The sequence below is a fragment of the Lissotriton helveticus genome, chromosome 3_1 (genome assembly GCF_964261635.1).
Source record: "Lissotriton helveticus chromosome 3_1, aLisHel1.1, whole genome shotgun sequence".
NCBI classification, from domain to species: domain Eukaryota; kingdom Metazoa; phylum Chordata; class Amphibia; order Caudata; family Salamandridae; genus Lissotriton; species Lissotriton helveticus.
In genome coordinates, this window is record NC_136061.1 from 974,572,287 (window position 1) to 974,595,759 (window position 23,473).

At 47.2% G+C, this 23,473-nt stretch overlaps 1 protein-coding gene across 9 annotated transcripts in view; it reads right to left on the bottom strand.

The window, feature by feature from the left end:
* The window catches only part of HDAC4 (histone deacetylase 4), a 1,367,213-nt gene that overhangs the window by 578,500 nt on the left and 765,240 nt on the right, over window positions 1-23,473 (bottom strand). For all 9 annotated transcript variants that reach the window (XM_078681413.1, XM_078681410.1, XM_078681417.1 and 6 more), the window contains one exon: window positions 15,452-15,573. In XM_078681413.1, coding sequence (XP_078537539.1) covers window positions 15,452-15,573 — 122 coding nt within the window. The remainder of the gene's footprint in view (window positions 1-15,451; window positions 15,574-23,473) is intronic.

A 23,473-nucleotide genomic window follows, 5' to 3' on the forward strand; every position in this document is an offset into this window, starting at 1 on the left:
GTAGGTTCGAGTTCAGGACCCTGCCCTGTACTTGCGACTGGAGATCCTCCTGAAAGGGCAGACTGATCAGAGAACCGGTATGCATACTCAGGAGTTCGGGAAACCATACTCTCCGTGCCCAATCAAGGGCCACCAGGATGACTTTGTGCAATCTCAAAAGTGGCGAACAGATCGAGCAAAGGTTCTCCTCATTCTTGGAACAGACCTCGTGCCACCACCAGATGTTGCCACCATTTATGATCCCCAGGACATCGACAGCTGAGTTTGTCGGCCCTAGCGTTCACGGAGTCCGCAGGTGCTGCACAATCAAGTAGATGTACTGGTGCTCCAGCCATGTCCAGAGGTGCAGAGCCTCTTGGCACAGGGTCCACAACACCTCCCCACCCAGTTTGTTGCAATACCACATGGCGGTGATGTTGTCCATGAACACCTGAACCAGCCTTCCTTTGATGTCTGGGAGGAAGAATGTCAATGCCAAGTAGATAGCCCTAATTTTCAACAGACGTATGTGGAGCTGAGCCTTCGATGGAGACCAGAGTTCTCTAATCTCCATCTCTCTCTGATGGCCAACTCAACCCAGAAGTGATGTTTTGGTCACCACTGTCAGCTCAGGGTGGGGAAGGAAGAGGGGCCTGCTGCTGACCTAATGGTGGTCCATCAGCCACCACTGCAGATCTCTTGCAATCTCCTTTGAAATTTGGACTAAGTCAGAGAAGTTTCCCTGGTGTTGGGCCCTTTAAGCTTTCAAATTCTACTGCATATCGCCCATATGACATCTGGCATGCTTCACCAGCAGGATTCAGGAGACCATGAGGCCAGGCAGCCTCGGAGTTAGTAAGACTGAAACATCAGGATCAAAACTTAAATATCTTACACTCTACACGTGGTACTGCACTGTATTCAGAATGGCCCCACTGAAAGAGAGGGTCTGAGAAGGAGTCCAATGGGACATTGGCATGTTGATAGTGAACCCCCTGCAAGTGCAAAAGGTTGGCCTTAGTCTGGAAGTGGGTGGCGAATGCCTGTGGCAAGACTGCCTTCAGAAGTCAGTCATCGAGGTAGGGGAAGTTGGACTGCCGACTTCCAAAGATGTGCTGCAACCACTAACATCACTTGCATGACGACCCAAGGGGAACTAGTAAGGCCAAAGGGGAGCACAGTGAACCGGAAATGCTCGTGGCCCACCGCCAACTGCAACTAACAATGGTGAGTCTGCAGGACAGGATGTGGAACTATGTGTCATGTAAGTCCAATGCTATCATCCAGTCTCCAGAGTCTAGGGCAGACAAAACCTGAGCCAACGTGAGCATCCTGAATTGCTCTTGCTGCAGAAAGGCCATGTTGAAAGGGCGCGGATCTAGAATGGGACAGAGGCCTCTATCCTTTTTCAGCACCAGGGAATAGCAGGAACAGCAACTATGTCCCATCTCTGACACTCGACCCCTTTCGAAGGCTTCTTTGGCCAACAAAGCCTGCACTACCTGACAGAGCAAAAGGAAATGGTCCTCCGTCAACCTTTCTGTGGATGGTGACAAGGGTAAAGGATTTTCCACGAATGGGAGGCCCTAACTATTCTGCACAATTTGGAGATTATATTGCTCCATTTGAGCAGGTGCTTCCGGATCCTGCAGGCAACGGGATGACAGTGCAGGGGGAAGGACTTGCTAAAGTGGCATGGAGGCTGCGGCAGCCAGAGGTGTGGGGGACTGGACAGCACGCTGGGTATTACTCCTGGGTCCTTTCTGGTATCCTCAACTATGGCCACAAAAAGGCTTGACAGCTTGCTAGGCTGGGGAGTAAGGCTGGTACTGCGGACGACAATAGGCGCCATGGCTGCGGAAAGGGCGAAACAACTACTGCTTTGAGCGGGAAGCCAGGAAGAAGTCCCAGGGTCCTGGGGGGTAGATTGACTTTCCTGAAACCGCTCAAGCACCACATCAGCCTTGTCAAGCAATGGGCGAAGCCATAAAATGGCATGCCAATGAGTGACACTTGAACGTCTCTTGAAAACCCAGTACACCACAACCATGTGTGGTGAAGGAGTGTCACCATGGAGGCATGGCCCTGCCTGGGGAGTTAGGCCGAGAGACATGCAGTGTTTTCCAGTTGCTTGGATTCAATTACCGGAGGGGTGTAGGGCTCCACATTTGAGTTGACCTTGGGAGTAGAGGCCTGTACCAACAGACTCTCCGGGAAGGAATGCTGAAAGGGGAAGGATGGGACTCCTGTGGCGAGAGCGATGCATGGGCGCCCCATGCAGGTTTTAGCAAAGACTCTGAGAAGGACATTGGTGAAGACCTCATTGAAGGGAAGCAAATGCTCACCAGATGTCACCCCTGGGTGAAGCACCTCAGTCAAGACTTTGGTCTTGATCTCAACTGCAGGCAGTTGTAGGTCAAGGACCTCAGCTGCCCGGTGCATAATAGTTGCAAAGGATGCACCTTACTCAAAAATATGGTCCAGAGCGGAAAGCATGTCAGAATCTGGGGAGATATCTAGGCTACTGGCACTACCCAAATCCTAACACCAGTTTTCTTCCTGGTCGGGGTCCTCAAAGAGGTCATACCCTTCTTCCTCATCGCCCCCCTCAGAGATAAAGGGCTTGCCTACAGGCGTCAGATCCAGAGGATGCTACAGTCTGGCTGAAACTAGTGGTGAAATCTAGCGGCATCGACTCTTGAGTCGGAAACGGGTAGAGGTTCATAGTCTAGCAGCACCGGAGGGACTTACCGGATTGGATGTAGGCACCCGTGGCAGCGTCAAGCCGAATTCGGGGAGGACCCAGAGGGCTCAGCTGCCGACAGGAATTACCCACTGGTGGTAACCCAGCTGGGGCACCTCACTGCTCCATGGGGCGTGAAGGCAAACAAGAGGGAAATGGTGCACCAAAGATGGTGTGCATGGAGTCATTACATTCTATTAAAAAGGCAGGAGTCACTCACGCTCCTGGGAACTCAGGATAGTGTGGAGCATGCCCAGAAGCCGGCTCTCCAGGTTGAGTGCAGGAGCGGGCCTCAAAGCACAACATTTGGAGGGGGAAATCAAAGAACAAGTCGACAACTTCTTCTTGGAGTTATCATACTTGGAATAAGAAGTCTTGGAGCAGGGAAGACGATTGTCAGCGGAAATTGCTCTCAGGACAGCCTCGAGATCTACCTTGGGAATGGGAAAGGCGTGCAGCCTTTTTCTGCTGCACCGCCAAGTGCTTCATTGCCCACTTGTGAGTCACTTTGGGGTGCCTTAACTGAATGCAGGCATTGGGGTCATGCCCCAACCCAAGGCACCAGAGTAAGACCAAGAGGAGATCCGGCTCAGACATCTGCCAGTGACATTCCCCACAAAAGTTTAAACCCTAAAAGCTTAGCAGAGGACATTCCCCTAGCACAATTTGCTCAAAAACAGTTAACGAAAACTTAAGAAAGTTGGTTATAAAACGACTGAGGTAGCTCTCCAAATATGCTACCTCATAGTGCCAATATGGTGCATATATGTGGTCAAGGCAACATCACTTCTGACTGGATAATGTTGACGAGGAGCCGATCAACACCACCTACCAGTGTGCATAGATACTATCTTAAAAATTTCCAGATCCAGTGCCTGGGGAATATTATACGATGGGGAACCTGCGGTTAGAAATCTCTATCAGAAAAGCCTACATATGTTATCAGTGGTTTGTCACGATAACCAACTCAGGCCTATTGTACACAAGTGTAAGCTTTCCCACAAGGCAACCATCAGACATACAGTCATAAAACAGCAAATATATACAAAAGTATGGTTGGCAAAGCAAAATACTATCTCTCTAAACAGGGTTTAACAAGGATTCTCACAGTGTAAATAATCTATACCCACATGGTTTGTCAGAGGAGGAGATCAACACCAAAACCCTTGCCTAAGGTAAGCTGTGAGATTCTGTGTAATAAAATGGCTGTCAGCAGTAACAGAGAATAACAATAATCCACACGTAAAGCCTATTGGCTTTAACATATGCTTTTCACAATAAATATGTTATCTGGAGTATTTTGTTACCTGTAACTCCAGTTCTGTAGTAGGGGTATCTTTGTTATAGTCATAATCTGTGAATAGTCCTGCCCATGTGCAGGGACCCCGGAGCAAACCATATAGTCTCTTAAGTCCTCTTCTTCTGCAGTCCTGCATAGACACTTAAGAGAAAATAAAAGATAAATAATGCAGCTACCGGGGAGGAGGGTGGGTCGCTTATGACTATAACAGAGATACCCCTACTACAGAACAGGGGTTACAGGTAAGAAACTACTCCTTCTATGGTAGGGGATCTATGTGTATAGTCATAATCTGTGAATAGAATGGCAAGCCCATCCCAAAACCAAATCCAGCGGTGGAAGAAAACTAAAGAAAAAAACCTTACTGAGCAAATAAACTCCTCAGCGAAACCTGCCCAAATTGCGCATCGGTCCAGGCATCAGAATCCAGGCAGTAATGCTTCGCAAATGTGTGGACAGACTTCCATGTAGCCGCCCTACAGATGTCTGCAATGGGAATGTTACGTAGCAAAGCCGTAGTAGCCGCTTTGCCTCTAGTTGAATGAGCCTTAAGCTTACCCCCTAGAGTCTTGTTAACCTTCTGGTAGCATAGTTGTATACTGGGCACAATCCACCTAGATATGGACTGTTTGGAGGTGGCAAGGCCAGTCCTGACTGAACCGTAATTCACAAACAACTGATCTGACCTACGAATGTCCTTGGTCTTATCACCCGCCTCACATCCAGTGAATGAAGGGACCTCTCCGCCGGAGAGGAGGGATGTTGAAAACATGTTGGTATTGTGATCGTCTGGTTGAAATGGAAATCAGATTTCACCTTAGGGAGAAATTTAGGGTGAGTCCTCATGACAACCTTGGAGGCATGAAATACTGTATAGGGCTCTTAACACAAAGCCTGAATCTCACTCACCCTGCGCGCTGTTATAGCCACAAGGAAAGCTGCCTTCCAGGACAAATGCTGTAGAGAAGCCTAATGAATAGGCTCAAAGGGCTCCTTCATCAACCTGGACAGCACCACATTCAGCTCCCATGAAGGCGAAGGACGCCTAATGGGGGGAAACACCTTCTTCAAACCCTCCAAAAAATATTTAATTAGAGTTAACTGGAAAAAGGATGTTTGTGAAGGGCATTTCCTATATGCAGTTAATGCTGCGAGGTGAACCATAATCGAATGGAAATTAAGGTCAGATTGAGCTAAATGCAAGAGGTATGGAAGGATGACATCTTCCTTGCAGGAGGTAGGGTCAGCGTTCTTGGATGCGCACCAAATGCAGAACCTCTTCCACTTGTAGGCATAGGAAGTCCTGGTGGATGGCCTTTTAGCCTGCTTAAGTATTTCCATACAATTGTTAAGCAAGTTCAAGTGTCCATATTGTACTATCTCAGGAGCCATGCCGCCGAACAACGATGAGAGGTTGGGGTGCATCATCTGCCCCCCGAACTTCGTTAGAAGGTCCGGCCGACATGGAAGCCGCAGATGAGGTTGGAGAGACCGGTGGAGCAGGTCTGTGAACCACCACTGTCGAGGCTACTCCGGAGCAATGAGGATCATTCGCGCTCTGGATTGAGACAGCATGATGAGCACTGCCAGAATCAGGGGAATGAGTGCAAAAGTGTACAGAAAGCTGTTCTACCAGCTGATCCATAGCGCATTCCCCAGAGTCCCTGGTTGGTAAAACCTGGAGGCGAAGTCTCGGCATTTGCTGTTTTCGGCGGTGGCGAACAGATTTACGTCTGGAGTGTCCCATCTTTCGAAGATGTTCGTTTCCTAGCACCTCGTCATTTAGAACCCACTCGTGGTTCTCCTGAAGGAGCCTACTGAGTGCGTCCTCCTGAGCATTCTGCACACATGGTAGATGGGTAGCCGTTATCGTCAGTCTCTGGCTAGCAGCCAGTGCCAGATCGCCTGTGCTTCCTGAGACAGTGTGCGCGACCTCGAGCCTCCCTGCTTGTTGAGGTAATACATCGTGGTCGTATTGCCCGTCTGAAAAAACAGGGAGTTGGTCTGGAAGGACGGATGAAAGGCCTTCAGTGCCAAGTGAACAGCTCTGAGTTCCAGAAAATTGATATAGTACGTGGGCTCCGCCTGGGACCACGTTCCTTGGATCTGCAGATGGTCCGAATGCGCTCCCCAGCGCTGGAGTAAAGCATCAGTCACAATGGTCTGTATTGGAATGTCCTTGTGGAATGGAACCCCCTTGAGGAGTTTCTCTGCTTAACACCACCACTTCAGGGGCTGCTGAGCGTGCTGGGACAGTGTGATCTTGTCCTCCCAGCTCCATCATTTCTGGTCCCACTGATCCTCCAGACATTCCTGTAGCGGTCTTATGTGGAGGCATGCATGTGGTGTAAGGAAGATGCAAGAAGCCATCGACTCCAGGAGAGACGACACTGTCCTCACTGTCGTTGATGAAACGGACATGAGAGTCTGAGCCTTCCGAAGGATCGATAAGCGTCGCTCCTCCGAAGGACACACGCTTGCTCTGAGAGCATCGATGGAGGCTCCCAAGTATTGCAGACACTGAACAGGAGTCGGAACAGACTTGGACATGTTGATGTGTAGACCAAGTTGGCTCAACAGAACAGAGGTCCTGTTGAAATGCAATTGTGCTTCCTGGAAGGTGGAGACTTTGATCAGCCAGTCGTCCAGGTACGGGTAGACAAACACCTTGTTCTTTCTCAGGTGCGCCACCACCACTGCCATGCATTTCAAAAAAGTCCTGGGTGCAGACTTCAGACCAAATGGAAGTACGGTGTACTGATAGTGGTTGGTGCCAACTAGGATGCGTAGGAACTTCCGATGTTTCTGTGCAATGGGTACATGGAAGTACGCATCCTGCAGATCTATTGCGCAAAGCCAGTCTCCTCGATGCAGCTGAAGATAAATCTGGTGCAAGGACAACATGCAAAACTTCCCCCTGCGGATCCACTTGTTTGCTTGTCGCAAATCCAGAGTGGGCCTGAACTCGATCTTGTCCTTTTTGCGCACCAGAAAGAACCTGGAGTATAGACCCTTTCCCCTTTGAGACAGAGGGACGTCTTCTATCGCCCTTTTTAGGTTTCGTCTGTCGAAAGCTGCGCAAGCAGCGTTTCGCGCAGGCGAAAACTTTTGTGTACAGTGTGTGTGTGTAGTCCCGCCCCTCTGTTCCATTGGCTAGCTCCATAAATGGAGGCTAGCCATTGGGACAGAGATCTGTCCGTCAATGCCGGAGCAGATTCGTGGGCGTTCCGGTGATTTTTAGGCTTTTCGCTACGTCATGCGGCGGTGGGCGTGTTTATTTTATTTTTTGGGACGCCATGTTTTGATCATTTGCCGCCGGAAGATGTCCAGGTGAGTGCTGTTTTATTTTTCGAGCCTTCTTGTGCCCGTTCCCGCCCCCCTCCCGCTGTCTATCTGCCCGTTCCCGTCCCCCCTCCCGCTGTCCGTGTGCAGTTAACCCGTCCCCCCTCCCGCTGTCCGTTTGCCCGTTCCCGCCCCCCCCGCTGTCCGTGTGCCCGTGCTTAATGCTTGTTTTTAAAGCGTTGGCTAGGATTGCAGACAATTTGTCATCCCACCAATGTGCTGGCCCCAGAAAAATGCCTGTTTAGCTCCTCACTGAATAGGTAATATTTGGGGTGCTCGTGCTGTTTGCATGAATAACTTTCGAACGCCTCTGATCGGATTCCAGCGGCCCCTCGCCGAGGAGGGTGAGAACTTGAAAAAGTGAGGATGAATGAAGGTGGGCGATTAGACTGCTCCGGGGGCGGGAAAGGCTCGGTCGGCCGAGGGTTGCCCTCAGCTGCTGAGCGAGACCTCCAGCCCTGCGGGAGCTCACAGTTAGTTTCATCCTTGCAGAGACGGTCGGGCTCTCTCCGCCGAGGGGGGCCTGGCGTGAATGCGTTTCCAGGGTTGCTTGGTGGAGAGCAGCAGTCGAAGGCAGAGGGGCTGGGAGAATGGCACGGAAGGCTGGCATGGGCATGTCCTTTCTTTGTTATTGCTTTCTTTGAGGGCGCCAGGGTGCTGAGGGGACCCGCAGAGAGTGCAGCGTCTGTAGTAGGCGGAGGAAGTAGCGCTGCGGACGCTCACGTGCGCCAGGTGAGCTTTTCATGGAATAAGGGCCAGGTGCGGGGGAGGCAGGGACGAGGTCGAAGGGCAGAAGAGGGGCAAAAGGAGTGGCGTGATGGGGAGATGGTGGGTACATCAGGGGACGGACGTGAGTGGCGTAAGTTAGACGTGGCAAAGAAACAGTGTTGTACACTGAATCTCGGCTAGGTGCTTCATGGCGCTACAGAATGTTTCCTTTTTAATTAGCCACTCTGACTGATCCCTAGTGTGGAAGCTAAACCAGAGCTCAGTGAAATACATGAATTTGTGCAAGATAACGCCATATTAGTCAAGGGCGTAAGCAGGAGTCTCACTTCTGGTGCCCGGGCCACACGGCAACTACTCCCCTACTTAAAAAAAACTAGACCATTTACGAATGCTTTGGTGGAACGGTTATGGTAGGTGATTGTGGAAATGGGGGCGGGCGTGGGTCTGATTGGCGGGGCAGCTATAGGGACTCGGGTGGAACAGACACTAGGGCGATGACAAACAGGAGTACTTATGAAAGTGTAACCAAACAATGGCAGGACCAAATCACAAAACCAAGGGGGCAGCCGCAGTCAGTCGGGGCGGCGATAGGGCCCCACACAATGGGAACCATAACACCAAATGCTGGTGGCATATAGTTTCTGGCTCGCTCTGCCATTGGACAGGATCCCGGGAGCGTGTCATCAGAGGTGCAGCGTCGTGATCCGGGGGTCGTCGCAGGTCTTGTAAAGCCCTCTGGGGTGTTTGGCGTTCACCCTCTTTACCTCGCTGTGCTTAACCTGCCCACCCTGGCCACTTTCCTTTACTTTTGCTCTTGGATAGCGGATGTGTGGGTGTGTGGTGGGGGCTCGCACTGTGAGGGGGGGCTCGCAGTGTGTGGGGGGCTCTGTGTGGGTGTGTGTGTGGGGGGCTCTGTGTGGGTGTGTTTGGGGGGGGCTCTGTGTGGGTGTGTTTGGGGGGGCTCTGTGTGGGTGTGTGGGGGGCTCTGTGTGGTTGTGTGTGGGGGGGCTCTTTGTGGGTGTGAGAGTGGGGGGGGCTCTTTGTGGGTGTGAGAGTGGGGGGGGGCTATGTGTGCGTGTGGGGGGCTCTGTGTGGGGGGACTCTATGTGTGTGTGGCATTTGCGAGAGATTAAGCTATTGGCATTGTAAATGACAATGCCATTTATTTATCTGTTTTCAAAACCAACACATAAATAAAAATGTTGTCATTTACAATGCCAATAGCTCTAACTTTTGCAAAGGCGAAACCGTTGCATTGTAAATGCTTGTTCTTAATAGGGTATCGGCCTTTGCTTGGAGCTCCCGCAGCAGGTATTGCGAGCGAACCGGTGGAATAGCTGGAGGAGGGCTGACAAAACGAAGACTGTATCCATTGCAAACAATATTCAGCACCCACTTGTCCGGAGTAATTTTTCTCCACTCTGTCGGGTAATTCTGAATGCTTCCCCCCACCGGAGTGGGTAACAGACGAGGGGGAAGTAATGGCTCAGGGCTTCGACCCAGCCGGGCCCTTATTCCCCGATGAGGCCTGCTGACCGCGCCTCTGCCCCTTTGACGCTTCTGGAAGGGCTGCCTTCGATATTATTGTTGCTGCTGCTGCTGTTGGCCAGCTTGGAGACCCTGCCCTCGCTGGAATCGTTAGGAGGAGTAGCGCCTTTGGAAGGGGCGGAAAGACATCCGCTGGTCCTTTGGTTTCTACAAACCGACCGCCTTCAGCGTCTCAACTTCTGCCATCATTCGTGCCATCTCCTCATCCGCATGAGTCCCGAAGAGGGTAGTGCCCGAAAAGGGCAAGTTGGCAATACACTGCTGCGCCTCTGGCTTAAGAGAGGGAAGGCGCAACCAGGAGTGGAGTCTCACGTTTACTTCATGGCAGTACCCGTGAGCAGCCAGGAGAGAGGCAACCGCAGCCGTGCTGATGACTTGGTTGGAAACCATCATGCCCTCATTCAAGATTTCCTGAAAATGTTCACTTCTGTCCCTCGGGAGGTGCTCAATGAATTGTTGCAAGAACTCCCACAAGGAGCGGTCATACCGACCCAGCAGTGCTGTCGAACTCGCAGCTTTCATAGAAGTGGCTGCCGTACTGCAGACCTTTCTCCCTGCTGAATCCATTTGACAGCTCTCCTTGTCCGGAAGGACCGTTGACGAAGGAGCAGTAGAGTGTTGCTTCTTTGCCGCTGTAACAATAACTGAATCCGGGGCAGGATTCATTCTCAGAAACGCCGGATCCGAGTCCGGGGGCCTGTACTTCTTCTGAAGCCGGGATGGGGCAGACTTCACCGAGGCCGGCGTCAGGAACAGCTCCATGGCCGGTTCCTCCAAATCTGGCACCAAAGGGCGAGACAGGTGCTTACGCTGTAGGGTTTCAAAGATGACAGAGGTGGAAGGGGTGTGCACCATCAGTGCTATCCCCAACTTCGCTTCTTTCCCTCAACAGCACGTCCTGAAACGTCACGATGTCATCCACTGGCGACCCCCTCGTTGGAGGAGAGTCAGACAAAGTAGGCGAATAACTCCTGTCACTGGAAGAGTCCGTGTATCTGGTATGCCTGGACCGCGACCTCTCTCTATGACGACGACGTGACCTGGCCGAAGATCTCCGCTCACTGCGAGAGTGATGCCTCCCCCGTGATCGTGACCTCGGTTTACTGGGTCTCGTCGGACCCACCAGCACCGGCTGTTGCGGAAGAAGAGGCGGGTGAGCCGGAATCAAAGGCCTCAGTTGTAGAGGTTGAGGTGGAAAAGGAGGAGGAGGCGGTGGAGGAGGAGGAGGAGGAGGTGGTGGAGGAGGAGAAGGAGGCGGTGGAGGTAGTTGTTGTGGTGGAGGAGTAGGTGTCCCAGGCCTTGAGGGCGAGTAGGTCCTCGAGTAATCCGAGTCCGGAGGCCTAAGTACTCTCCTCTTCTTACGAGCAGGCCTCTGAGAGGATGCTCTGGAGGTAGACTCTCCTGAGGAGGAACGCAGGCACCGCCGCGAACGGGCACTCTCTGATGAAGAGACACTCACCACACTAGACCCCGTCCGGGGAATAGACTTCTTCTTCGACGTCGACTTTTCCTTCCCCGACGTGGATCTCCTCGACATGGCTCTCCTCGACGTCTATCTTCTTGACGTCGATCCACCCCTCTCCTCGACGTTGATCTTCGTGTCGACGTTGAAGGCAAACGGCGGTGTCGCCTCGACGGCGAGCGCCTGCCTCTTCCAGACTCAGCACAACGACGATGGTGTGTCGACGCCGGTGAAGTACTCGGCATCGACCTCGTCCGAGGTCTCGACGTCCTAGCCCTCGACGTCGAACAATAGCATCGCTTCGACCCAGAGCCCTGGGTCAACGGGGAACAGATGGTAGTCATACCTCTCAATGTCGAAGCCCTCGACGTCAACCGGAATCTGTGCCGTTTCCGGGCCTGTTCTTGACTGGGGAGCCCCCCTGAGGCCGATGCATGGGCAGAGGATGAAGATAAGAGTCCCTCCATGCCCAAAGGTTCCACCTGCTTCTTGATGTCTCCTCTGCTCCAAGCCTTGGAGATGAATCTTCTCCCTGTCACGCAGGGTCCTCCTGGAGAAAGAATGGCAAATATCACAGGAGTCAGGTACATGAGTAGCAGGCTGACCGAGTATGCACACTCTGAGGGGGTCTGACTTGGCCTTTTTCCTACCACACTCAGGGCACTTGTCGAATAAAGCTGGCATTTCGACAAGATAAAGGTGGTAAAACTGGTAAAAAAAGACAGCAACTGGAAGAGGAAGAGCCCATACATCGAGTGAAATACAAATCTCACTGAACAATATTCCAAAATTTAAGATATACCCAAAAAGGTAGAGCTCAATGCTCCAGGGTCCTGCTAGCAGGAGCCGCAGCCTTTGGCTGTGCATCCTGGGATAACAAGGGTCTCTGAAGGGTTTCTCAAAGGCACGGTATCCCCTTTCCAGACACATAATGGCAGCCTATGAGGCTTGTCTGTCCAACCCTTCCTATCATGCAAATGATTTTTGTGAAAGGGAGTTTCTATATGAGTGGTGAAACTCTGTAAAATGTAATGATATTATTTGGCTAAGCTTTTCAGTTCTGGATGAAGTGCTGACCAATGTAGCCTTGTTAACGTCAGGCTGCATTATTTGTCTTTTATTTTCACTTAAGTGTCTATGCAGGACTGCAGAAGAAGACGACTTAAAAGACTATTTTGATTGCTCCGGGGTCCCCGCACATGGGCGGGACTATTCACAGATTATGACTATACACAGAGATCCCCTACTACAGAAGGAGCATTTATCATAACATTTTATAAGAAACAGATTGGGACTATATCGATGACCATCGGCTTAACACCATAACCAACTCAGTCCTATTGTGTCAAGTATAAGCTTTGCCACAAGCCTAAAAGTGCAATACAAACAGGCTTACTAGAGGAAGCACAAATTCACCCGAAACGAATCCCGCACTCAGGGTTAACCAAATTGAGATTCCATGTAACAAAAAACCTACAGCCTTTACAACTGGCTTGTCACCATAGCCAACTCAAGTATATTGCACAGAGCATAAACTTTACACATTGCAACCATTTGACACACAGTTAAAAAGTACAAATGTATACAGCTGGCAATGTAACTAACTAGAACTCTTAGAAGAGCCTAACAATGAATATTCTTTTGTATATATTCTATCCTCATGGTTTATTTGGTGGCTCACAAGCCCTGCCTATTACAGTGGGAAATTTCAAGTAAGCAAATGTCTTCCTAAATGCTTTAGCACATTGTTATAACAATCCATCCTTAAAAGCCTATTGTCAAATGCACAGACCAAACCAATGAAATTTGGCATGATGTTTCCCAATGAACCAATGAAGCCTTTACCTATTACCAATGGTTTTACACCTTACGCAAAGCTGGCTTATTTATGTAACACATAAGCTGGCAAACATCGTTCGTACAGGTATAAAATTGCAAATAAGTACAAAAAATACAGCTTGCAAAAGAATATACAGCCTCTACAAACAGGGCATTACAATAATCAGCACAGTGAAAACCCCCAAGGTTGTTCAGAGTAAGTGGCCAATGCTAAAACCGTTACCTAATACAATTTTCTGAAGGATTACATGTAACAACCTTCCTGCTAATAGCCTGTAGACATGTGATAAAACCTAACTGTTAAAGGGTTACTGGCTTTAACAAATACGTTTTACAAATAATTAGCTAGAACAACTGCCTTTGTCATCTATGACATATGACAATGTTTCCCAGTGCACCAATCAGATATATAGCGTGTCACCCTAACCATCTTTGACCTACAATTTGATGCATTAGCCTATTCACAAGGCAACCACAGACGCAGAGTCATAAAATTAGAATGATACACAAAATTACAGTTGGCTAAGCAAAAATACATTCTCTCCTCAGAGGGCCTAACAAGCATTCTCACCAAGCAAACCTTCTAAATACACAGTTAGCCATTATGCGATAACCAAAAAACTATTGCCCACTATGGTAATCTGTGAGACTAAATATCTATAGTCTTCAATATGAAGTAATAACTATCCACTTAAATGCCGATTGTCTTAAACATATGCTTGCCACAATAAACATGCAAGGCCTAGGGCCTATCTCACAACATTTCATAATAGACAGTTCAGGCCTATAGCCATGATCGTTGGTGTGCCGCTGTAACAAACTGAGTCCTGCTGTATCAAGTACAAGCCATACCACAAGCCAAAAAGTATAATACAAGCGATCTTTTTAGCGGAAGCATACACATTCTGCCCAATCAAATCTTGTACTAAGGGGATCCAACTTGTGTGTGGCCTGAGCCCCTCTCTAAGTAGTACTCTGTAAGATCATTTTAATTGATCACTTAACGTAGAGACACAGTTGCATTGTCAAGCCATACCTAAAAATCTCTGTAGATTAGTGTAGCCATTGGCATCAGATACTGCTCTAAAACACAAAATTGCACTACGAAGTCTAAAGTTAATGATGGAAGGAAAGGGTGCTGGCACTGCTATACATTCCTCATGACTGTGCTGCTGCCAGAGAAAAATAAACATCTAATGAACTGTAACAGCATATCAATGGCATGTGTATGCCTCTGAAAGTTCAGGCAGCCATACGGCTGTTGGCTCAGCAGGCAGCATAAAGAAAATAATTACAGCTGAGGAAGGGGCACTTTTTTGTCTAAGCACATAACTTAAACAAAACATCTAATCTTGGCTACCAACAAAGGGATTGGGCCAAGCCTCTCTGTAGTACTCCTGAAACCTCATTAAGGTTGATCCCATTACGTCTTGGACCACTGTTGTGTTAAGCCAGACCTAAAAATGGACTACCAGTTAGAAAACTGCAAACACTGTGGAAGACAAATGATTTTCTTTGACAACTTTGAGTGTTTCTGAAACCTGAGAAAATGTTGAGGTTAGCACAGCAAACCATTTTGTTGATACCATTTTAGGAAAAAAATATATGCTTTCTTGCACCACACTTTTTTCAAATTGTCCATCAAAAAGCAAAATGTTGCTATATTTTGGCTGTTCTCTCCGTTTCCTCCAGCGTAATTTACAAACCCTCAGTACCTTTAGAATAGCCAAGATGTGGGGAAAAGGACACAAATTTGGTCTGGATACCTTTTGTGGAAAAAACGTTATGAAGGCATAAGGGTGAAGAGCAGCAAAAAGGTATACACATTTTAGAAGCTAAGGGTTGAGGAACACAGGCTGCTTCAAAGAAAAAAGGTTCCTATTACAGAACACAACACATGGATAGTGTGTTGATGTTTCTTGCAGACCACCATTGCCACGTTTGCAGCCAATGGCAAGGCTTGCAGTTAGCGACGAGACCAAATATTCATTAGGCAGGTCGATCTGTGATCCTTTGGGAATGGAGAATTTGCAACACCTTTTAGAAATATGTAGATCTCAAAATTAGAGCAAGGTTGCAAAAAGCTGGAGCACAATTTGCAACATTCGCCCACAAAATTTAGATACACGATTTCCTCGGTCACAGAGAAAGGTGGAAAAATCCATGTGGCGCTGCTCTTTGGGTTGTAACTAGAGTTTTGTTGGGAAAGACCTGAGCTGAAGTCCCAAGTAATACCTAATGAAACAGACCATCACTGGAAGCTCTAGTGAGACGAGCGCTTAAGATCCAATGAACTTGGAATCTCAAAAATGAATCTGCGGTATGCCCTGACATATTTAAATGCCACCCTTGTTCTCGGTTAGGCTCAGTTTAGAAAAAAGGCAAGAGAAAGTATAGTCAGCCCATAATAATTTATAAGTCATGGGAGGTCTACCAACCTCTTTCAGTTCCTATGGCTTTATCTATCCTTTCCATCTTAAGAAAATTGGCAAACGACAAGAAAACTCACCTGTCTTTCGAAGAGGGAAATCGTCCTTAGAATCATACATGCCAAGCACAGGATGATTGTACGAAGGTGAGAGACCACCCTGTGGAGGTGAGCTTTGGTCCAAAGAACTGTGTTGGGTCTTCCTAAGGGAATACAAGGGGAAAATTGAATGCAAAAAAAATAAAAAACATGAGAAAAGCAGTAAGGATGAATAGCAAGGAACCAAGCTGAACTCTGCATCAGTTAGTTACAAGACAGGAGAGGTGGTTTGCATATTCTCAGTCTGTCCTATACGTGTGCCTCTGTGCGACTTCACATGTCCAGTATGCATTCACTATGTGAGCTCTCCCTGATCAACAAATATTTTCTGCATGTTGAGATGTGGGAGATGCGTACCTTTACTATTTACACGTAAAATATCTACCATGCATTGCTTTTATTTTTAGTGCATGTTGTATGTGTGCTCTAAGTGATGGCTCTTCCTCCTCTACCAGGTTGGGCTTACTGCAGAGCCTACAGCAGTGCACATTTTAGCAGGAGCAGTTACAAAACCCACGAGTCCTGGCTCTTTAGCTGCTTAGGGAACAACGTTCTGGCTGCATAAGAGTTAGCAAAGAAAGTGGCAGATGCAGGTTGCTTTATGGAAGGAATCTCCAACCAGAAGATCCTGAGATACCAGTAGTAGTTCACAACCTTGAACTTGTTTTCATATAAGCACAGGGTCACATTTTCCTTTCTAAATTTATGTGAAGGCTGCATTTATTTTACCTTATCATGTTCAGGCTACAGATAACAGGGCCTGATAATGGGCAGTGCTGGAGTCAGATTTATGACCCAGAGCACAGTGATGAAGAACGGAAACACTGACGTATTTAAATCTTAAATAAAAGTCCTTGTCCACTTAATATTGGAGCATGAACTGATGTTTCTGATGCTTTTAAATTGGAAAAATAAAATGAAGAGTTAACTTAATGGTTCAGTTAACTCTTCATTTACATTTTTATGCCTTTTCAAAGCAATCTATTTACAAACAGCAAGCCTTTTGCTCCCATTGGCCAGTAGACGTTGTGCCATATTTATAACTGAAAAAACATGTTTATCAAATGGGAGAAATTTAAAGTGGAAACACCTATTTCTATTAAGTGCTGATTCAATGCTTTCCTCCAATTTCAATTAAGCCAATTACGTCTTAATATTTCATGAAGCATGATTCTTCACTTTAGATTATTCCTATTTGAACAAATGACTATTTTTCTGTTATAAATATGGCACTGTGACTAAAGCCACTGGGTGCATGTTGCCTGCTGTTTATAAATGCAACACTTTTTAAGTAAGAGAAATTTAAAGTACAGAAATGTTTTCCACATTATGAAAATTTTTGGCAGAACATATTTCTGGGAGGAACATGGCGGCTGCCAGCTAAACGGCAGTGGTCACGCTCACCTCGATGCCTCGAAACATGGAGAGGTGGACGATGATGCTGTGAATCGTTCCCGGAGTTTTTTTCTGATGTAGCGGTAACCTCATCTATCACGGGGGGAGGCTTTCTTGATGCTGTTCGGCCTTGATCTCGGCTTGGTGGGGGCGGCGGTTCCAGCGGCGGTTTCGGCAGACGCGGCAGGATCAGCCGGCTTGCAGGGACGTATTGACGCGGTGAGCGATTGGAGGTGGGAGGAGGCAGCGCGGCTGCGGAAACGCCGGGACGTTGCCTGCTTCTGCATTCGGCTTGGCTCGGGGAATGTCGGAGCTGGAAGCGCCGTGTGTCTCCCCCCAAGGCCGCCATCACCGCTAAAACTGAAGGTGGGAGACGTTTTTTTGAGCCAAAGGGCGAGTACTGTATTGAATTCCGAGGGGGCGAAACGTTCAGTAATAACTCTTGGCTTTCTTTGTAGGGGGAAGCTTGGTGAAACGATTGTCCCACTATATGGGCATTGTGAGGCTGGTTTCTTTTTTGGCAGCACCTCGCACTATATGGAGGAGGAGAAGAGAAGGTACCATGTAGAGCTAACATCAGTTGAGGAGGGTAAAGGGGGTATCTTCCCTTTGAAAATTGGGCGATATACAATCAGAACGCGAGCAGCACTTTTACTCCCCAACTTAGACATAACCCAGCCCATAGCGACCCCAAGGAAATCTCCCCCTGTTGTTGAGATCAATTCAAAGGGACAGCGGAAGAAACAGAACGTAGTGAAAGAGGGAGAAGTAAGGTCAAGGGAGGTCCCAAAAAATAGAGGGAAAAAGCTGGTTGGTTTAAAACCCAGAATTACACCCTCGCTGAAAACATATCAAAGAATAATGTCCTCTGCAACAAGTCAGAGTAAGGCGGTTGAAATGTGTTGTCAAGGAGAGCAGGAAGGTGGGACTGTTAAAACTAATACCAAGGTTAAAACAAAAACACTAGATGCCGATAAAGACTCAACACCTTTGCTGACCCCGTTTCAGAAATGTAAACAGAGGGGGGTTAAGCAATTTAATGTAATTAGCCATAAAGATCCTCCTCCAGCTTCTCCGGCTCCGTCTGAACCCCAGCCTCCTCTAGCTATGTAAGAACTCCAACCTCACTCTGAAATACAGCTGTCGAATATATTTAAGGACCTGGAAGTTCAGGATCATAGCATTCCCTTCCCCCAGGGTATGACGGATAAGAACGGTATTACTGAACCGGAGCCTGAGCTTGTGTATGAGCCTGTGCTGGACCTCGAGCCTGGGGAGGCAGAGTTGGAAAAATCCGGCGCCTCTGGGGGTAAGATACTAGCGATGCACTCCCTTTCAGACATCTTAATGGCAATGAAAGGGGAAATGATAACAGGCTTTAAGATTTCAGAGATGAATCAAGCTGATCTCGCAAGTAGATTCTCCGTCTCTGAGGCTAATCAAGCAGCGGTAAAATCTTCCTGTGAGGTGTTGGCGCAGAAACTAGAGGAGGTGGTAATAAAAACAGATAAAATCGAGGCAAAGATCCCAATCATCAAGAAAGAAATAAGCTCAGCCTCATCAGGGATGGCAAAATTAGCGGCCCAGAATAAGACATTGAGAGAGGATCTGGAAAGATTGGAAAACCATTCCGGAAGAACAATCTAAGACTTCTGAATGTCCCAGAGACTATTGAAGGGACCGATCTGAAGGGATTTATTATTTTATTGTTACAGGGGACAGTACTTAAAGGCTCTTCAGATATAAATCTCTCCCAAGAAATTCAAAGGGTTCATCGGGACCCCTTTAGGAGGAAGCAAAGCCAACTCAAGCCCCGGAAGATCTTGGTTAACTCTCTTTCTTATGCTGTCAAGGAGCAAATACTGTCTGCAGGTCGTAAGGCAGGTTCAATCTCTTTTTCTCTCACTGGGCAAGAACCAATTAATTTTCAAATACGATCGGACATATCTCATACGACAGCAACAAGGCAATGGGAGCTTGGAAGCCGTTTAGAAGAGTTAAAAGGATTGGGGGTTAAGGCCCAACTAAAGTTCCCAACTCAATTACGGACTATGTTTAATAACCAGATGCATCAGTTTCGTACAACAGAAGAGGTTGACGACTACATAGCAGAAATTAGAGGTGGGAAGTCTGGGATCTGAGTGAGGGAGTGTGGTTTTGTTTTTGGAGGAAAAAAAAAACACAACAGGTATAGCTCCCTATAGGTGCAGTTGAGTTAGTCTATTCATCTCTCTTTCTGTTTCAGTTAGTTAGTTTTTTCTTTTCGAGGTTGAGGTGGGCGGGACTAAATAGGCTTTGCCTATTTGGAAGGGAGGGTTCCTCAAGGGTGTGAAGGGGCACTTGTGAAAGGGATGGGAGGGAGGGGGGCACAAGGGGGGGAGGGGGGGGAAATGGAAAAATGCTAATCTCACTTTAGGATTTGTATTTATGGGCGGTTGGTTCTAGCTCCAAGAGTCAGAAGATATGGCGGAGTGGCGACTCAGGGTAGGAAGAAAAGCTTTGTCTCTTGGAATGTTAATGGAACGAGGTGCCCCAGGAGACAGAGATTAGTAATGAAATATTTAGAACTCTCCGAGGCTCAGATAAGCATTTTGCAAGAGACACACTTGACTGCTGAGGAAGCTAGGAAACTGTTTGCAAACAGCTTTTGGGTTGAAAGTTTCTGCACTTTCGGTCAAACAACAAATACCCGAGGAGTTGCTATTTTAATAAAACGGGGGTCAGGATGTCCGATAAAATCTTTCTAGACAGGCCACACTGGGAGATTGGTCATCGCACATTTGGACCTGGAGGGTATGGATTTGATTTGTGTGTCTTTTTACGGCCCAAACGTGGATGATCCAACATATATTAATAAAATGTATTCCAAGTTAATCTTGGAGAATTTCCCTATAATTATAGGGGGGGGCTTTAATGTCCTCCTAGACCCCAATAAAGATAGGTCAAACTGGTGCCACTATATAGGGGCACCTCATATTCGGCGTGCAATGAAAAATTTAAAGCATGATATGGGGTTGGTAGCTGTTTGGAGAAAGGTGAGGGGAGATGATGTTGGGTTTACGTTTTATAGCAAAAGACATCATCATTTCTCAAGGATTGACTACATACTTATGAGTAGAGATCTTTTGTCTAGAACAACTGCTATATCCATTCTCCCCATTCACCTTTCGGATCATTCCCCTGTTTTATTTTCTTGTAAAAGAATAATGAAGGTAGCCCAGACGAGATGGACTCTAAACAGGAGAATGTTATCTGACCCTGAAATCATCTTGGCCATTAAGGCCTCCTCTTTGGAGTTTTTTTAAATCAATATCGGCTCAACATCTATTGGGGTAGTATGGGATGCCTTTAAGGCCAACCTTAGAGGTAGGCTACATGGGCTCAAATCCGCCAAAAATAAAACTGAAGGCCGTGAACTAAAACTAAGAGAAGATAATATTAGAAAGTTGGAAGCGGATCTTCTCCTTGTAGGGAATGGTCCTCCCGAAAGGGTTGGTAAAGTGTAGGAGGACCTTGAAACAGCTAGGTCAGAATATAGAGGTAAACTAGATGAGAAATGTAGGGCCCAATGGCTGAATAAAAATAAATATGGATAGCTTTGAATATGGCGAGAAGGCCGGTGCCTTGCTGGCATGGAAGGCCAGAACTGACCTCACAAAAAACAACATAAGCGAGTTAGTCATTAGTAACAGCGGAGATAAATCCACAGACATAGAGGACATAAAAAACTGCCTTCTCTCGCTTTTCACAGACCTCTATAAGGAGGACTTGAAACCCTCAAAAAATCAAATCCTCATTGGCAACATCGATCTCGCCACAGTAAAATCTGAACCCTTGGCGGTAATCGCTCTAGATGCCGCCAAGGCATTTGATAGGGTCTGTTGGTCCTATCTTTGGGAGGTCCTGGAGGTTATGGGTATAGGTCCTGTGTTTATTCATACGCTTAGACAATGTTATCAAGGTGCCTCTGCAAAAATTCTGGTCAACGGGACTCTTACTTCTAGTTTTGAGATTCAGAGGGGGACCAGGCAGGGCTGTCCGATCTCTCCCCTGCTGTTCAACATATATATATAGAGCCGTTGGCCCAGGCAATAAGCTCGATGACCAGATTCACCCCTTCAAATCTCAACAGTATACATCTAAAATAGCATTATATGTGGACAACATTATCTTGTACACCAGTGATCCAGAAGCAACAATGCCAAGGGTGGAGGCCCTCCTGGGGGAGTTTGGCTTAATTTCCGGGTATCTAGCCAACCCCACCAAGACGGAGGTAATGTGCTGGAATATAACACAATGGAAGGTGCAGACCAGCACAGAGTTTAAATACCTCGGCATTGTTAATAGTCAACGACCTGGATAGAATTGCCCCTTTGAACCTGAAAAGGGTTAATAACGAATTGGATCGTTTATTTGCAAGGTGGAAAAATCTCCCTTTGACTATCTTTGGCAAGGTGAATTTAGGTAAAATGACTGTCCTCCCCAAGTTAACATAATTTTAATGCTATTCCTCTGAGGTTTCCTCAACATGACATCTCTTAAATATAGGGCAAGATTGGGAGCTTTATTTGGGGTGATAAGAGAGTGAGGTTGTCCTGGAAGAAGTTGAGGTGGAAGTTGCTTAAAGGTGGGTTAGCCCTTCCGGATATTAGCTGGTATCTGGTGGCATTTCAATTTAAAGCCATCAGGATACTTCTAAGGAAACCCCTAACTTCATCCTGGGGGTCCCTTCTCAGGGAGCAGAAAAACAATGTTGAAGGAGGTAGAACTGAAGGGTTTCTTTATAAATTTGGAGCAAAACAATTCTTCAAGAAGGTGCGCCTGAAGGTCCTGAAAAATGCTCTAGAAATCTGGCGCAAAGTAAGGACTAGGTGCGAGATAGGGTACTATTCAGACCACGCTCCCATTTGGGATTCCCCGGGGACTCCTCTTTGTCTTAAAGATGGTTTGGGTGCCCCTATCAGGGAGGCAGGAGTCTCCATTTGGTCAGATCTGGGGGATACCAATGGGATCTATTCATGGGAAATACTAAAAGCTAAGATAGGCCCTGGGTTCTCTAGAGTTAAGTTTTTACAATTGAAATCACTGTTTGAGGCAGAGAGTGGGGGTATAATGGGAGACTGGGAAACTGAGAATCTCTCCATGTCAGAACATCAGATTAAGAGAGAGGTATCAGTTTGGTACAGGAAAATTGTTGAGGGAGACGAGAAAGACATTCCATCACAGGCTCTGGTGTGGAGGCAATCTCCTTTTGAATCCATAGTAGAGGAATTATTAGAACCTTCCTTAAATCTTTTATACAAATACACCAAATCTGCCAGCCTAAAGAAAAAACATTTCTTTGTAATTAATCGCATCTATTATACCCCAGCTAAAATAGCAAAGTTTGCCCCAATCCCGAGCCGAAATGTTATAGATGCATGGCCCCTATTGCGAACGATATACATGTTTGTTTTTTTAATGTGAAAAATTGGTATCATTTTGGGAAGGGATCAGAGGCTACTTTTTGGTACCAACATCACGGTTAATGGGACTCTAGTCTTTTTTGTTGACGACCGCCTATCAACAAAAAACTTGGCTGAAAGAGATAGAGGACTATTACTGTGTCTGATCCTACTAGCGCGCAGAGAGATCTGCCTGAAATGGAAAGACCCTAACCCCCCAAGAACGGAAGAATGGCTGAATTCTGCATTTGCAATGGCTCGCCTTGATCTATCCTGCTTTGGTAACATCTTAAACAGCCTCTGGCAACCCCTTATCACCATGGGTAGAGCGCTGAGACTGTGTAGATACTGAAGCGTGAAGGCTCCCAGTCCTATGATTACACCTTAAACTCCAGTGTAAGGAGTTGGTCTGGGGACCTAAGCATCCCCAGTAAGCCGGAGTGAGTCCAGGTCCACGACAACGGCTGTAACACTCTGCAAATGCTTAAAGGTGAGATGAGGACAATTTTCTTTTTTTAAAAGAACATATTTCTGCACTTAAAATTTTTCCTGTTAATAAATGGTTATACGTTTCTGTTATACATGTAACAGTGCCACATATGGAGAAAGGTATGCCATATGCTGCAAGTACGTACCGCACTGGCTATACCAGTCACCCATATAAATATATACCATTTATACATACACGTTCATACATCCCCAAAGACCACACTCGCTTACATATATGGTAGTCCTGTCATAGTGCTCCTAGTCAAAGTACTTTGCTCAAACCATAGACTTTGGCTCTATGGACATTAGGCTTAAATACAATAAAACTGGGCGTGGGGGTATCTGCTGCACTAATGCCTTGGCCTTCTGTAGCTCACAATGATTTTCATGAGCAGAAGTCGTTCTCACTACAGAAAAGATTGGATACCCTTGCTTTACAGAGACTTTCTCACTGCCAGTTCGTCCGCACTCGCAGTTAGCAGGCCGTTCCAGACTAACCAAGGCCAGCTTTTGGCATGGACGTGTTGGGGGCAGGCCCAAGGTGCAATCTTCACAGAGGCACATGGAGTTGTCTGCATTAAGGTCTTACAAACAACAACACCCTTCTCACGCAGCTCCAGTGATTCAGTTTAAAGTGTTTTTAATAACTATTTAACATGCTATATATGCTGTTCAT